At 34.1% G+C, this 15,199-nt stretch overlaps 1 protein-coding gene across 2 annotated transcripts in view; it reads right to left on the reverse strand.

Moving 5' to 3' along the window:
* STRN (striatin) overlaps positions 1 to 15,199 on the reverse strand; it is a 164,028-nt gene that overhangs the window by 103,051 nt on the left and 45,778 nt on the right. For both annotated transcript variants that reach the window (XM_051976149.1, XM_051976150.1), the window contains exon 3: positions 12,675 to 12,748. In XM_051976149.1, the coding sequence (XP_051832109.1) occupies positions 12,675 to 12,748 (74 nt within the window). The remainder of the gene's footprint in view (positions 1 to 12,674; positions 12,749 to 15,199) is intronic.

Raw genomic sequence — 15,199 nt, forward strand, 5'->3', positions numbered from 1 at the left:
AATATGGCATTTATTCATTCATATACACTGAATCCCAAAGAAAATTTAAGTTCTTTGATAACAGGAACTTTTTTATTAGTATCTTTGCATCCCTAGTACAATGTCACATACATAAATTTTTTTTTAAATCTGTTGAATGAAGAAAAGATTACACTATTGAAACTTTGATAGAGCCTTCCAGAATGATTCATACAAACAATGCAATAGGAAGATCCTGATATAAAATTAACTTTCAAAAATTCATGTTGGAGGTAGAACTAAAATTACTGAATAAAAAAGGCAGGAAACTTGTCTGGGCTCTCCCCCAAACCCCTCCAAATACCTTTAAATAATGACTAAACAAAATTCTAGAGAAATAGAACCCACAAAAACAAAGAATGAAACAATTTTCCAGCCCGAAATAACTTAGAAGATTGGCTGGAAAAAATCTATTACACCAGGGTGACAAAGGAGTGCAATTCAGTACAGACCCCAACCAGCACAGAATGGGACCCAGCGAACCATGAACAGGCCTTGGAGTGACTGAATCAGAGGAAACAATGCCGCTTTCCAGATCTCTCAGCCCACAGGCGGCAAAGGGAGAGAAGAATGGGTCAGGAGACTAATAGGGTCCTTTTGCTGGCACCAGGACTCTGTATTATTGCTTATACTTGGATCTGTATCACACAACTCGATTGCGTTGAGTCCCAGTACAAGAAGGAGCACTGACACAGCAAAATATGCAACCAAAGAGAAGGGACCCCGGCACTGGCAATAATTTCAGGGTTGAAAAAAGTGTTTGTGGTCACTCACAAAGCAGTACACAGTATAAAAGAGGAGTTAACCCATCTGTCCTTAGATTATATCACCCTGGAAAAGCCAAAAACTTATATAAGTCACCAAAATTAATATGGAAAATAGCTGCCAAAAAAATCTGAAGGGGACTGTGTCCCCTCTACTTGGAAAGTAGAGCCATAATTTAACATAGAGTTAAAAAGTCAAGAATAGGCTGAGAAAATGAGCAAACAAGAGAAAAAAAATTTCTGACCACAAAAAGTTACTACAGTGACAAAAAAGATGAAAACACACACTCAGGAGATAAAACAAAGTCAATATTCCTGCATCCAAAGCCTCATAGAAAAATATAAATTAATTTCAGGCTATGGAAGAATTCAAAAAGGATTTTAAAATCAAATAAGAGAGGTAGAAAAAATTGGAAAGAAAAATAAGAATGATCAAGAAAATCATGAGAAAAGAGGCAATAGTTTGTTAGAGGGGGCACAAAAAAATACTGAAGAAAATAACATCTTAAAAAACAAAATAGGCTAATTGGTAAAAGAGGCACAAAAATCCAATGAAGAGAAGAATGCCTTATAAAGTAGAATTGGCCAAAGGAAAAATATATGCATAAAATTTCACAGATGAGAACTTCTTAAAAAGTAGGATTGGCCAAAATAGAAAAGGAGGTACTTAAAAGTTAGAATCTTAGTCTCATCAAGTTAAATCAAAAGAAGAAATACTATTCATATTCAATTGGATGTAGAAATAAATATATTTTGCCACATAGGAAAGTAGGAAGAGATGGGGACTAAAAAAGGGAGAAGAGAGAGCAAGAGCTGATAGAAGGGAAAGCAATTTGGGGGGAGGAAAAAAATTAAAAGCATTTTGAGAATGAACAGGGTGAAAGGAGAAACAGTAGGACAAATGAAGAAAATGGAATGGAGGGAAATACATAGTTGGCAACCACTACTGTGAATTATTTTTTTTTGTAGTGAGTTTGATAAATTCATAAAGATAATTTTTGAAACAGAAAACTGAGTCAAATTTATAAAATTAAGAGCTATTGATAAATGGTCAAAAGATATGAGGAGATAGTTTTCAGATAAAATTAAGGCTATTTATAGTCATATAAAAATGCTATGATTCAGTGCAGATGAGAAAAATGCAAATTAAAACAATTCTGACCTATTCCCTCATATCTGTCAGATTGGCTAATATGACAGAAGAGGAAAGTGACAAATGTGGGAAAATTTTAACACTAATGTACACCTAGTGAAGTTGTATACAGATTCAGCCATTCTACAGAGCAATTTAGAACTATGCCCCCAAAGCAATAAAAACATGCATATCATTTCACCAAGCAATACTACTTCTAGGTCCGTATTCCAGAGATAAAAAAAACATAAACAAAAAGGACTTATCTGGACAAAAATATTTATAGTAACTCTTTTAGTGGTGGCAAAGAATTGGGAACTGAGGCGAGTCCATTAATTGGAGAATCATGTTATGTGATTGTGATAGATTACTATTGTAATTTTTAAAAAATGATGAATAGAAAAACATGGAAAGACTAACATGAACTGAAGCAAAATAATACGAGCAGAACTAGAACGCTATACATGCTAACAGCAATATTATATGATGATCTTCTATAAATCATTTAGCTATCCTCAGCAATACAATGATGCCAAGATAATTCTATAAGACTCAGGATGAAAAGTATGTACAAAGAAACAACTGATAGAGCCTGAAAACAGATCAAAGATATTTTTCCTTTACTGGTTTTATTTTTCTTGGATTTTTTTCTCTTATTTTCTTCCACAGAATAACTTACATGGAAATATGTCTTGCATGAATTTCCATGTGTAACATGTCAAATTACTGGCTTTCTCAATGGGGGAAGGGAGAAAAGAGTAGAGAGAGAATGTGGAACTCAAAATTTGAAAAAAAAAATTTTAAATTGTTTTTACATCTAATTGGAAAAATATGCAATATTACATAATTTTTTTTAAATTTAAATTTTATTTTATTTAATAATAACTTTGTATTGACAGATCCATGCCAGGGTAATTTTTTACAACATTATCCCTTGCACTCGCTTATGTTTCGTTTTTTCCCCTCCCGCCCTCCACCCCCCCCCAAGATGGCAAGCAGTCCTATATATGTTAAATATGTTGCAGTATATCCTAGATACAATATATGTTTGCAGAACTGAACAGTTCTCTTGTTGCACAGGGAGAATTGGATTCAGAAGGTAAAAATAACTCGGGAAGAAAATCAAAAATGCAAATAATTCACATTCATTTCCCAGTGTTCCTTCTTTGGGTGTAGCTGTTTCTGTCCATCATTTATCCATTGAAACTCAGTTAGGTCTCTTTGTCATAGAAATCCATTTCCATCAGAATACATCCTCATACGATATCGTTGTCGAAGTGTATAATGATCTCCTGGTTCTGCTCATCTCACTTAGCATCAGTCCATGTAGGTCTCTCCAAGCCTCTCTGTATTCATCCTGCTGGTCATTCCTTACAGAGCAATAATATTCCATAACATTCATATACCACAATTTACCCAGCCATTCTCCAATTGATGGGCATCCATTCATTTTCCAGTTTCTAGCCACTACAAACAGGGCTACTACAAACATTTTGGCACATACAGGTCCCTTTCCCTTTTTTAGTATCTCTTTGGGGTATAAGCCCAATAGAAACACGGCTGGATCAAAGGGTATGCACAGTTTGATAACTTTTTGGGCATAATTCCAGATTGCTCTCCAGAATGGTTGGATTCGTTCACAACTCACAACCAACACCATCAGTGTCCCCGTTTTCCCGTATCCCCTCCAACATTCATCATTATTTTTTCCTGTCGTCTGAGCTAATCTGACAGGTGTGTAGTGATATCTCAGAGTTGTCTTAATTTGCATTTCTCTAATCAATAGTGATTTGGAACACTCTTTCATGTGAGTGGTAATAGTTTCAATTTCATCATCTGAAAATTGTCTGTTCATATCCTTTGACCATTTATCAATAGGAGAATGGCTTAGTTTCTTATAAATTAGAGTCAGTTCTCTATATATTTTGGAAATGAGGCCTTTATCAGAACCTTTAATTGTTAAGATGTTTTCCCAGTTTGTTGCTTCCCTACTAATCTTGTTTGCATTCGTTCTGTTTGTACAAAGGCTTTTTAATTTGATATAATCAAAATTTTCTATTTTGTGATCAGTAATGGTCTCTAGTTCATCTTTGGTCACAAATTTCTTTCTCCTCCACAAGTCTGAGAGATAAACTATCCTATGTTCCTCTAATTTATTTATAATCTCGTTCTTTATGCCTAGATCATGGACCCATTTTGATCTTATCTTGGTATATGGTGTTAAGTGTGGGTCCTTGCCTAATTTCTGCCATACTAATTTCCAGTTATCTCAGCAGTTTTTATCAAATAATGAAATCTTATCCCAAAAGTTAGAATCTTTGGGTTTGTCAAACACTAGATTGCTATAGTTGACTATTCTGTCTTGTGAACCTAACCTTTTCCACTGATCAACTAATCTATTTCTTAGCCAATACCAAATGGTTTTGGTGACTGCTGCTTTATAATATAATTTTATATTAGGTACAGCTAGAGCACCTTCATTTGATTTTTTTTTCATTAATTCCCTTGAGATTCTCAACTTTTTATTGTTCCATATGAATTTTGTTGTTATTTTTTCTAAATCATTAAAATATTTTCTTGGAAGTCTGATTGGTATAGCACTAAATAAATAGATTAGTTTAGGGAGTATTGTCATCTTTATTATATTCGCTCGGCCTATCCAAGAGCACTCAATATTTTTCCAATTATTTAATTGTGACTTTATTTGTGTGGAAACTTTTTTGTAATTTTGCTCAAATAATTCCTGACTTTCCTTTGGTAGGTAGATTCCCAAATATTTTATGCTATCAACAGCTATTTTGAATGGAATTTCTCTTTGTATCTCTTGCTCTTGGATTTTGTTGGTGGTGTATAAAAATGCTGAGGATTTATGGGGATTTATTTTGTATCCTGCTACTTTGCTAAAATTATGAATTATTTCTAATAGCTTTTTAGTAGAATCTCTGGGGTTCTCTAGGTATACCATCATATCATCTGCAAAGAGTGATAATTTGGTTTCCTCATTGCCTACTCTAATTCCTTTAATCTCTTTCTCAACTCTTATTGCTGAGGCTAGTGTTTCTAATACAATATTGAATAATAATGGTGATAGTGGGCAACCTTGCTTCACTCCAGATCTTACTGGGAAAGGTTCCAGTTTTTCCCCATTGCATATGATGCTTACTGAAGGTTTTAAATATATGCTCCTGACTATTTTAAGGAAAAGTCCTTTTATTCCTGTGCTCTCAAGTGTTTTTATTAGGAATGGCTGTTGGACTTTATCAAATGCTTTTTCTGCATCTATTGAGATGATCATATGGTTTTTGTTTGGTTGGTTATTGATATAGTCAATTATGTTAATAGTTTTCCTAATATTGAACCAGCCCTGCATTCCTGGTATAAATCCTACTTGGTCATAGTATATTATCCTGGGGATGATTTTCTGTAATCTTTTTGCTAATATTTTATTTAAGATTTTAGCATCAATATTCATTAGGGAGATTGGTCTATAATTTTCTTTCTCTGTTTTCAGCCTACCTAGTTTAGGTATCAGTACCATGTCTGTGTCATAAAAGGAGTTTGGTAGGACTCCTTCAATCCCGACTTTTTCAAATAGTTTATTTAGCATTGGAGTTAACTGATTTTTAAATGTTTGATAGAATTCACATGTAAATCCATCTGGTCCTGGGGATTTTTTCTTAGGGAGTTGATTGACAGTTTGTTCTATTTCTTTTTTCTGAGATGGGAGTGTTTAGGATATTTACTTCTTCCTCTGTTAGTTTAGGGAAGCTATATTTTTGGAGGTATTCTTCTATTTCATTTAAGTTGTCGAATTTATTGGCGTAAAGTTGGGCAAAGTAACTCCTAATTATTGCTCTAATTTCCTCTTCGTTAGTGGTGAGTTCTCCCTTTTCATTTTTAAGACTAACAATTTGATTTTCCTCTTTCCTTTTTTTAATCAGATTTACTAAGGGTTTGTCTATTTTGTTGGTTTTTTCATAGAACCAACTCTTAGTTTTATTAATTAATTCAATAGTTTTTTTACTTTCAATTTTATTGATCTCTCCTTTTATTTTTAGAATTTCAAGTTTAGTGTTTGACTGGGGGTTTTAATTTGTTCCTTTTCTAGCATTTTTAGTTGCAAGCCCAATTCATTGACCTTCTCTTTCTCTATTTTATATAAATAGGCCTCTAGAGATATGAGATTCCCCTTATTACCGCTTTGGCTGCATCCCATACATTTTGGTATGATGTCTCATTATTATCGTTTTCTTGGATGAAATTATTAATTATGTCTATAATTTGCTGTTTCATCCAATCATTCTTTAGTATGAGATTATTTAGTTTCCAATTATTTTTTGGTCTACTTTCCCGTGGCTTTTTATTGAATGTAATTTTCAATGCATTGTGGTCTGAAAAGGATACATTCATTATTTCTGCCTTACTGCATTTGAGTTTGAGGTTTTTATGTCCTAATATATGGTCAATTTTTGTATAAGTTCCATGAACTGCTGAAAAGATGATGTACTCCTTTCTGTCCCCATTACATTTTCTCCAGAGATCTATCATATCTAATTTTTCTAGTATTCTATTTATCTCTTTGACTTCTTTCTTATTTATTTTGTGGTTTGATTTATCTAATTCTGAGAATGCAAGGTTGAGATCTCCCACTATTATAGTTTTACTGTCTATTTCTTCTTGCAGCTCTCTTAATTTCTCTTTTAAGAATTTGGATGCTACACCACTTGGTGCATATATATTTAATATAGATACTGTTTCATTATTCATTCTACCCTTTAGCAAGATATAGTGCCCTTCCTTATCTCTTTTGATTAGATCAATTTTTGCTTAAGCTTGATCTGAGATCAGGGTGGCTACCCCTGCTTTTTTGACTTCACCTGAAGCATAGTAGATTTTGCTCCAACCTTTTACCTCTAACCTACATGTATCTCCCTCCTTCAGGTGTGTTTCCTGTAAACAACATATTGTAGGATTCTGGCTTTTAATCCATTCTGCTAACCGCTTCCTCTTTATGGAGGAGTTTACCCCGTTCACATTTATGGTTAAAATGACCATTTCTGTATTACTTGCCATCTTGTTAACCCCGGTTTATGCTTTTCTCCCTTCTTACCCCCTTACCCCCCTTCCCAGTATTAAGCTTGTGAGCACCACTTGCTTCTCACAGCCTTCCCTTTTTAGTATCCCTCCCCCCGCCTTAGAGTTCCTCCCCCTATCTTACCCCTTTCCCTCCCAGTTACCGTATTCCCTTCCACTTAGCTTATTCCTTCCCTTTTCACTTTTCCCTTCTCACTTTTCAATGAGGTGGGAGAAGTTTCACCATAGAATATGTCTAAAATTTTCCCTTAAAGCCAATTCTGAAAGCAGTAAAATACTCACTATATTCATCCCTCTCCATTCTTTCTCTCAGATATAATAGGTTTTCTATGCCTCTTCATGAGATGTAATACCCCCACTTTACCCTTTTTCTGGTACAATGTCCTTTCCACATCTAGTTTCTAGAACAAGGTATATATGTATTCTTTATACATCTTTATAGCCAAAATATGGTTCCCAAGATTAATCTTTACCTTTTTAGATTTCTCTTGAGTTCTGTACTTGTAGATCAAATTTTTTGTTAAGTTCTGGCTTTTTCATCAAAAATAGGTGAAATTCGCTTACTTCGTTGAATGTCCATCTTCTTCCCTGGAAAAAGATGCTCATTCTCGCTGGGTAAGTTATTTTTGGTTGCATACCAAGTTCCTTAGCCTTTCGGAATATCATATTCCAGGCCCTTCGATCCTTTAATGTGGATGCTGCTAGATCCTGGGTGATCCTTATTGTGGCTCCTCGATACTTGAATTGGATTTTTCTAGCTGCTTGCAATATTTTTTCCTTCGTCTGAGGGTTCTGGCATTTGGCCACTATATTTCTTGGTGTTTTGATTTTAGGATCCCTTTCATTAGGGGATCGATGAATTCTTTCAATGTCTATTTTACCCTCTGTTTCTATGACTTCTGGGCAGTTCTCTTTGATAATTTCCTGGAAAATAGTGTCCAGACTCTTTTTTTCATCATACTTTTCTGGGAGTCCGATGATTCTCAGATTGTCTCTCCTGGATCTGTTTTCCAGGTCTGTTGTCTTCCCCAGAAGGTATTTCACATTCTTTTCCATTGTTTGATTTTTTTGGATTTGCTTGACTGATTCTTCTTGTCTCCTCGAGTCATTCAATTCCATTTGTTCGACCCTGATTTTCAGTGAAGTATTTTCTTCACTCACTTTTTAAAGATCTTTTTCTAATTGTCCAATTGAGTTCTTTTGTTCTATGGAATTTTTTTCCATTTCGCCAATTTTGTTTTCCAGTTCACCAATCCTATTTTTCAACAATTTGATTTCTTTATCCACTCTCTCTTTAACTGAGTGGGATGACTTCTCCAGGCTCTTTTGCCAAGCCTCCCTCTCCTTTTGCCAAGTCTCCCTCTCCTTTTGCAAAACCTCCCTCTCCTTTTCCCAAGCTTCCCTCTACTTTTGCCAAGCCTCCCTCTCCTTTTCCCATTTTTCTTCTAGCTCCCTTGTGAGAGCCTTTTTAATTTCCTCCATGAGATTCATCTGTGCTGAGGAACAGATGATCTCCTCCTTTGGGGATTCACCTGGGGACTGTTTGTTTTTAGTCTCCTCAGGATTTGGAGTCTGCTCTTTATCTGTATAGAAGCTGTCAAGGGTTAAAGTCTTTTTCAGTTTCTTGCTCATTCTGTCTAATAATCAAAGACAAATTATCAAAGAAACAGAAGAAAAAAACCCTTGAATGGAGGCTGCTTTCTTTGGGGGAGGGGCAGGGTAGCTGTGAGGCACTGGCCCTACTGTGCTGCGCCTGTGCTCTGAGACCCAAGAGTGTGCTGAGACACTGTGGGGGAGGGGTGGCCAGGTCCCGAGAGACTCCAGCTGTTTGAGGTTGTATTCTTCACCCCCGGTGTTTTTAGCTTCTCTGCTGGGCTGCTGACTTGCTGCCGGAGCAAAGTATCTAATCCTGTAGCAAAGCTCTCCCCGCAGAGACTGCTGCGATCACACCCCACCCCCTCTCCACTCTGCTCGGCTCTGAGCCGCCTTCCGTGCTCTCGCTGCCGCTGCTGTCCTCAGCCTGCTTCCGATCTAATAATCGTCCCCGCCCTTGCGCAAAAACAGACCTTTCTTGACGAGTCTCAAGGATGGTTTCTCTTGGTAACTAATTGTATGTTTTTTTTCAGTCGAGCATTAATTCAGAGGCATGAAATGAAATGGATAGTGAGAGAAAAACGCGGAGGTTACACAGCAGTGTGCCTCCTCTCCGCCATCTTGGCCGGAAGTCTCTACATAAAATTTTTAAAAAGAAAGAAAATTAAAGGCTTCTGAAAAATTCAGTGAAGTTTTGTCAAACATTTCTTGCCAAATGGTTCAGACATAACAACTGTTTTTGAGATTAACTATGATTTTGCTTTCAAACACAAAATATAGAGACAACTCCACTACAAAATGGAAAAATTTTGTTACTCAACTTATGTTATAGTACATTCAGAAACAAAAATATGATGATAGTCCTTCTACTAGTTTATGAAACAAGCATCAATTTATGATTCAATATTTCAACAATACTTTTCATTGTTACAGAATAACAAATATAGGTGTATTGGTTCAGAAATACAGTATGGGATTATGCCAAACATAGCAATGTGGCAAGTCCCTGGATACTAGTCTCAATATTCATTTTACTTCTCTTTGACTGTTTAAAATTCTCCCATCTTCTATAGCAAAAAGAAACAAATCTGTAAGATATTCTTAGTAGCATTTTTTGTAGTATCAAAGAATAGAAAACAAATGAGGGCACACTGATTTGGGAATGGCTGAATAAACTGTGGCATTGCAATATAACATAATTGTTTTTTGCCCTATAAGACATGAGATTGCTAAAGTAACAAAAGTTCAAAAAGTGAAATTACTAAAACTGCAAAAACCACTAATAGCAATGTCTCAGAAAAGGAGACTAATTTAACCAAGTTTAATAGTATCAAATTTTTAGTCAATGAGTTTTCTAACTTTTTGCTGAAATGAGAGCTTTCTTTTTAGTTTTAGAAATAATAAATGGTAAATAATACTTTTAAAAAATGATACTAATAGGTTTTTTATTGTGAGAATCATCACTGTCCACAGTGTGATGCAATCAATAAAAGGTCAGCTTAGATATCAGGAAGACCTGGATTCAAATTCTACCCCTGATACCTAACAATAACATTTAATAGCCAATATTTATATGGAACTTTAAGCACTGCAAAAAAAAAAAAAAAAACCATATATATATATCTTTTAACCCTCAAAACAACTTTGTGACAAGTGCTCTTATTATCAACATTTTTCGAAGGAGGAAAATGAGACCAAGAGAGGTCCAGTAATTTGACCACAATTATACAAAGTAAGCATTTGAAGAGGGTTTCAAAATCCACATTATCATTGCCCCAAGTGAGGTGCTTTAAGACACTAGGACATGCTGTGTGACCATGGAAATGTCACTTAACCTTCCACTGCACCAGGCAACTTTGTAAGCTAAGTTAGAAATGAATTGGTGAGCATATCTAAACAGCATCTTCTTCATTAGGAGTTCACAACACTAACGAAACCAGGTCTAAGCAAATAATTTTTTTCCCACTGTTTGCAAGGTGAAACTAGGTGGTTCAGTGGACAGAGCACTAGGCTTGGAAATTAGGAAGACTCTCTTTATGAGTTCAAATCTGGCCTCAACACAAAGTGTGTAACCCTCAGCAAGTCACCTTGTGTGCTTCAGTTCCTCTATAAATGAGTTGGAGAAGGAAATACTACAGCACTATCTTTCCCAAGAAAACCCCAAATGGGGTTATGATGTACCAGATACAACTGTTCAACAAAGAAAAGAACATGTGCAATCTTCTTATATACGAGAAAAACCAGCATGTATATATGTATGTCTCTCTATTTGCCTATAGGAAAAAAAAAGGTCTACATATTTTCATATATATTTATATATGCATAAATATATATAAAAGACTGACTTCATTTGTAATGAAAGAGAACAATTAGTATATTTGTCAATATCTACATGCTTTTAAATTTAATATGCCAAACATAATACTTTATGAATAAAATCAAAATTTTATGATCCTCTACTAACAAAGTGATTTTAAACCTATAAAACCTATAAAAACTTACAAAATATAATCCCATGTTAAATAAACTATCAAACTTTGATCTCCACATACACACAAAATCTGCAATTTATATTTTTCTAGTTATAACTTCAGACACTGAAAAGACTTTTCAAGCAATTAAAAATGTTAATAACTTATTTCCTATAGTATTTATGTAATCCCCTTCACAAAGAAATGATGCTCTAAGTCATCAGCAATCCTATTCCTACTCAGCAGGGATAAGATTGTAACAATTATAAAAAACAAACTTTGCACATATATAAAATTACTTTTTTTTGATGCCAAATTACCTAGACATTACATAGACATAGCTTTTTAAAAGTTTTGTTACTATTTTTTCATTGTATAAGATATTTTAAATTATTTATAACAAGAAAACTATTTCATAAATTGGAAAATCCGTTTAGTAATGGTTTAAAATATTCTGTTCCAAGTTTTTCAAAAACATATAACCTGTGCACTTACCATTTGCTGGATTTTATTTTTTTAAAGAAAAAAAACTAATAGTACCTAATCATTTTTTAATATGGGAGGCAGCTGGTATAAAAGGAAGGGTACTGGGTTTCTTACCAGACGACTTTTGCCACTAACTGCCTGGATAATCTTAATCAATTCAGTTAAGCTCTCTGGGCCTCACTTTCTTCATCTATAATAAGGAGGGGCTTATCCTTCCATCTCTAATATAGGATCCTACAAATATAATGACTTTAAAACATCCAGGTTCATGGGTGCAGTTTTGTCCAACCAACACTTAACAAAGAAACTCATTACACACTTCTGATGGGTGACTACACTTGATAATCATTGCTTCTACCTTCCCTCTCATCTAGACTGAAAGTTACATGGTTTGGTGCAAAAAGGAGAAAAGCACAGGAAGGAATATGGCAAATGTGAAACTATCTGAGTGTCAAGATTTCACTGCAAAACTAACAAGCATACCTGAAATACATATTGCAATGTGTCCCTTTAAAGATAACCTTCTGTCTCAATGAAGATAAATAGAAAACAGACAATTTTCTTTACACTACTACTTTCTATGATGACCACCACTAACTGGCATTTGTATAGAGTTTGAAGGTCTGCAAAGACCTTTACGTGTTATCTGTTTTGGTTTACTACAAAAGGAAAAATCTCATTTCAATATTTTCTTCTCTCTCTTTTAAGATTTCAATGACAGAATGCTTTAAAGTGTGCATCTTAAAATTCCTCTCTCTGACAGACATCTTGATCATAGATGGATGTCTGTGCTATTTGCTACATATTTGTGCTTGCTTTGCCCAATTAAGGTGCACTAAAACTGTTGTTAAAGATAATATTTAAGAAAATAAAGAGCGAAAAGGAAGAAATGCAAAGAAATAAATATAGTAAATGTGTATCAGGAAGGAAGCAAAAAGAAAAAAAAGAAAAAAATAGTGGAGAGAAATACTAAAGAAAGTATCCAGGATGAAGTATATAGTCATTAGCATCCAAATAGTGAAAACATGACTATACTTCAGACAAATATTTGTTTGTTATTTGTTGTGGGAATAAAGGATCAGTATGATAAATAACAAAACTGTTTTAATTTCTTACCAGAATCGTAACTTGGAGGCTTCATATCTCCCTGATTCAACTCTGTTCCATACTTCAATTTATGATATTTGGCTCTAACAGAGAAATGAGAAAATATAAACCATCTTAAAATATATTTAAATGAATGAGCATGCAATAGCTCTGATTAAACTCTAATGAAACTTAGGAAAAAATTATATCTATCCCAAAGGATTTCTTGGTGCTAAAACCTAGCTAGGGAAGTAAACATGAATAAGACTTGCTTTCCAATCTCTACTTAAAATCTAGTAGGAAAGTTATGGCATGAATATAAATAATTATAATACAAAATCAGAATATGAGAAATGCATGAGGGGTATAGGTATAGTGTTAAGGAGAGTGGATTCAGAAAAGGCTGACAAAAAAGACTGCATCTGAGCTAGACTATTAATGTTTGCAAATAAGGAGGGGAGGAATACATTTCATGACCAAAAACATAATATCCAAGTCTTTTGTTAAGAGAAGCTGCATGGTTTAATATAAAGAACACTAGACATGGAATTTAAAGATCATAAATATTTATTAGATTAGAAACCAAAAAAAACAAACAAACAAACAAAAAAAAAAAACCTAGTCATCCAGTCTAATCCCCTCAGCTTGAAGATGAAGAAACTGAGGGCTTGAAAAATGAAGTGCATTGTCCAAAGGCACAAACATTAGTAAATGGCAGGCTAGAATTTGAATCCAGGTTATCTGACTTCAAATCCACGTCTATTTACCATGCTCCACTTTCTATTGAATTTAGGTTCCCATTCTGCCTTTTAGAACTGTGTTGTTGGGAAAGTCACTTGACATCACAAGCATCTGTTTCCTCCAACTAAAAAATGGAAATAATGACATTTTGTATTATATAACTAGATAGTTGTGAGGAAAGAGATCTATACATCATCAAGTGCTTTTAAAATGTGGGCTACTTGTTAAGGCTAAGTCATCCAGCTGCCTAAAATAAAGGAAAAGATTATATACCATAAACTTATTTCCTGCAATTATTGATGAAAGAAGAACCATGCAAACCATTAACATTAATTTGACTAATCTTATAGTGGAAGGAGAAAAGTTAAACTTCTTCTGCTGGTCAAAATTGTAGAGAAGCCACATCAACTACTTGAAGATTTCTCCAAGCTAAACATTTCCTATAACTCAAATTCATGATATATAAAATGAAGACTTTTACCAGCCATTGCTTCCCGACCCTCTTTATCTTATCCATGGCATTCCTAAAATTAACACCCAAAACTGAACATATTACTCCATTTGTAATCTGACCAGGGCAGATCAACTTTTTAACTTCTACAGGACTGCACACTATGCCTCTCTTAATACAATCTGCTATTATGTTTGTTTGGCTGCCACATAATGATGACTTATAGTAAATTTAGAGTCCAACAAAACTCCTAGATCTATTTTGGATGAACTACTATATGGCCATACTTCTCCCAATTTACATTCCTGCAGCTGACTATTTATTTAATTTTTTTGCTGGGGCAATTTGGGTTAAGTGATTTGCCCGGGATCACATAGATAGGAAGTATTAAGTGTCTCAGACCAGATTTGAACTCAGGTCCTCCCGACTTCAAGACTGGTACTCTTATCCACTGCACCATGTAGCTGCCCCTGCAGTTCACTTTTAACCCAATTATAAAATCTTATCCTTCCACACTTGTACAATATAATTATTTGCACATATCCACATTTATCTCTTCTTGACAGAAAACTCGAAAAGCAAACAGTTTTTGAGCTGAAAGAACAATTTTAAATTAATGTTGTTCACTTAAACATAAAGCACCTAAACTATGTAAATGTCAATAAATTTGAGATGTTTTAAAATTTCATTTTAAAAAAAAATCAGCATTTCCTTCTAATTTTTAACCTAATTTACTATAAAATCTAGTAAGCCAAATGGTGTGATTTTGACAAGATAATTCATGTTGATTAAAAGAATGAATTTCCAAGAATAAATCCCCAAGTTTCTTGATGAGTTACGATCATGGCTATACTAACATGATACAATAATACCAGTTATGTTTCTCCTTGTACCCACAAACCACATACATTTTTTTGGGTCCCATAACATTAACATTATTAGTCATGCTGAAAGAGTATGCATTTTTCTTCTAATATCTATAATCTCAATCTGTTGAAATTAAAAAATGTATATAATGCTTTTCAGGAAGGGTTTTATACAATCAGTTCAACTATTTGAGACATGGCTAAGAACTAAGACAAAAAAGCAGCACTTAAGTAGATAAAATTATTATCACAAAAGTTCATTTGCTTTACTGAGACTCCAAATTTATTTTATTTTAAATAATTTTAGTCAACTTTAATATAGTTTCTTAAGTATATAAAATTATTATCACAAAAGTTCATTTGCTTTACTGAGACTCCAAATTTATTTTATTTTAAATAATTTTAATCAACTTTAATATAGTTTCTTAACCCATAGCAGATCAGAAGCCTTTTTAATCTATAAGCAGATCAAAATTAGAGGGGAAAGGAACTCCTAA

The sequence above is a fragment of the Antechinus flavipes genome, chromosome 2 (genome assembly GCF_016432865.1).
Source record: "Antechinus flavipes isolate AdamAnt ecotype Samford, QLD, Australia chromosome 2, AdamAnt_v2, whole genome shotgun sequence".
NCBI lineage: Eukaryota > Metazoa > Chordata > Mammalia > Dasyuromorphia > Dasyuridae > Antechinus > Antechinus flavipes.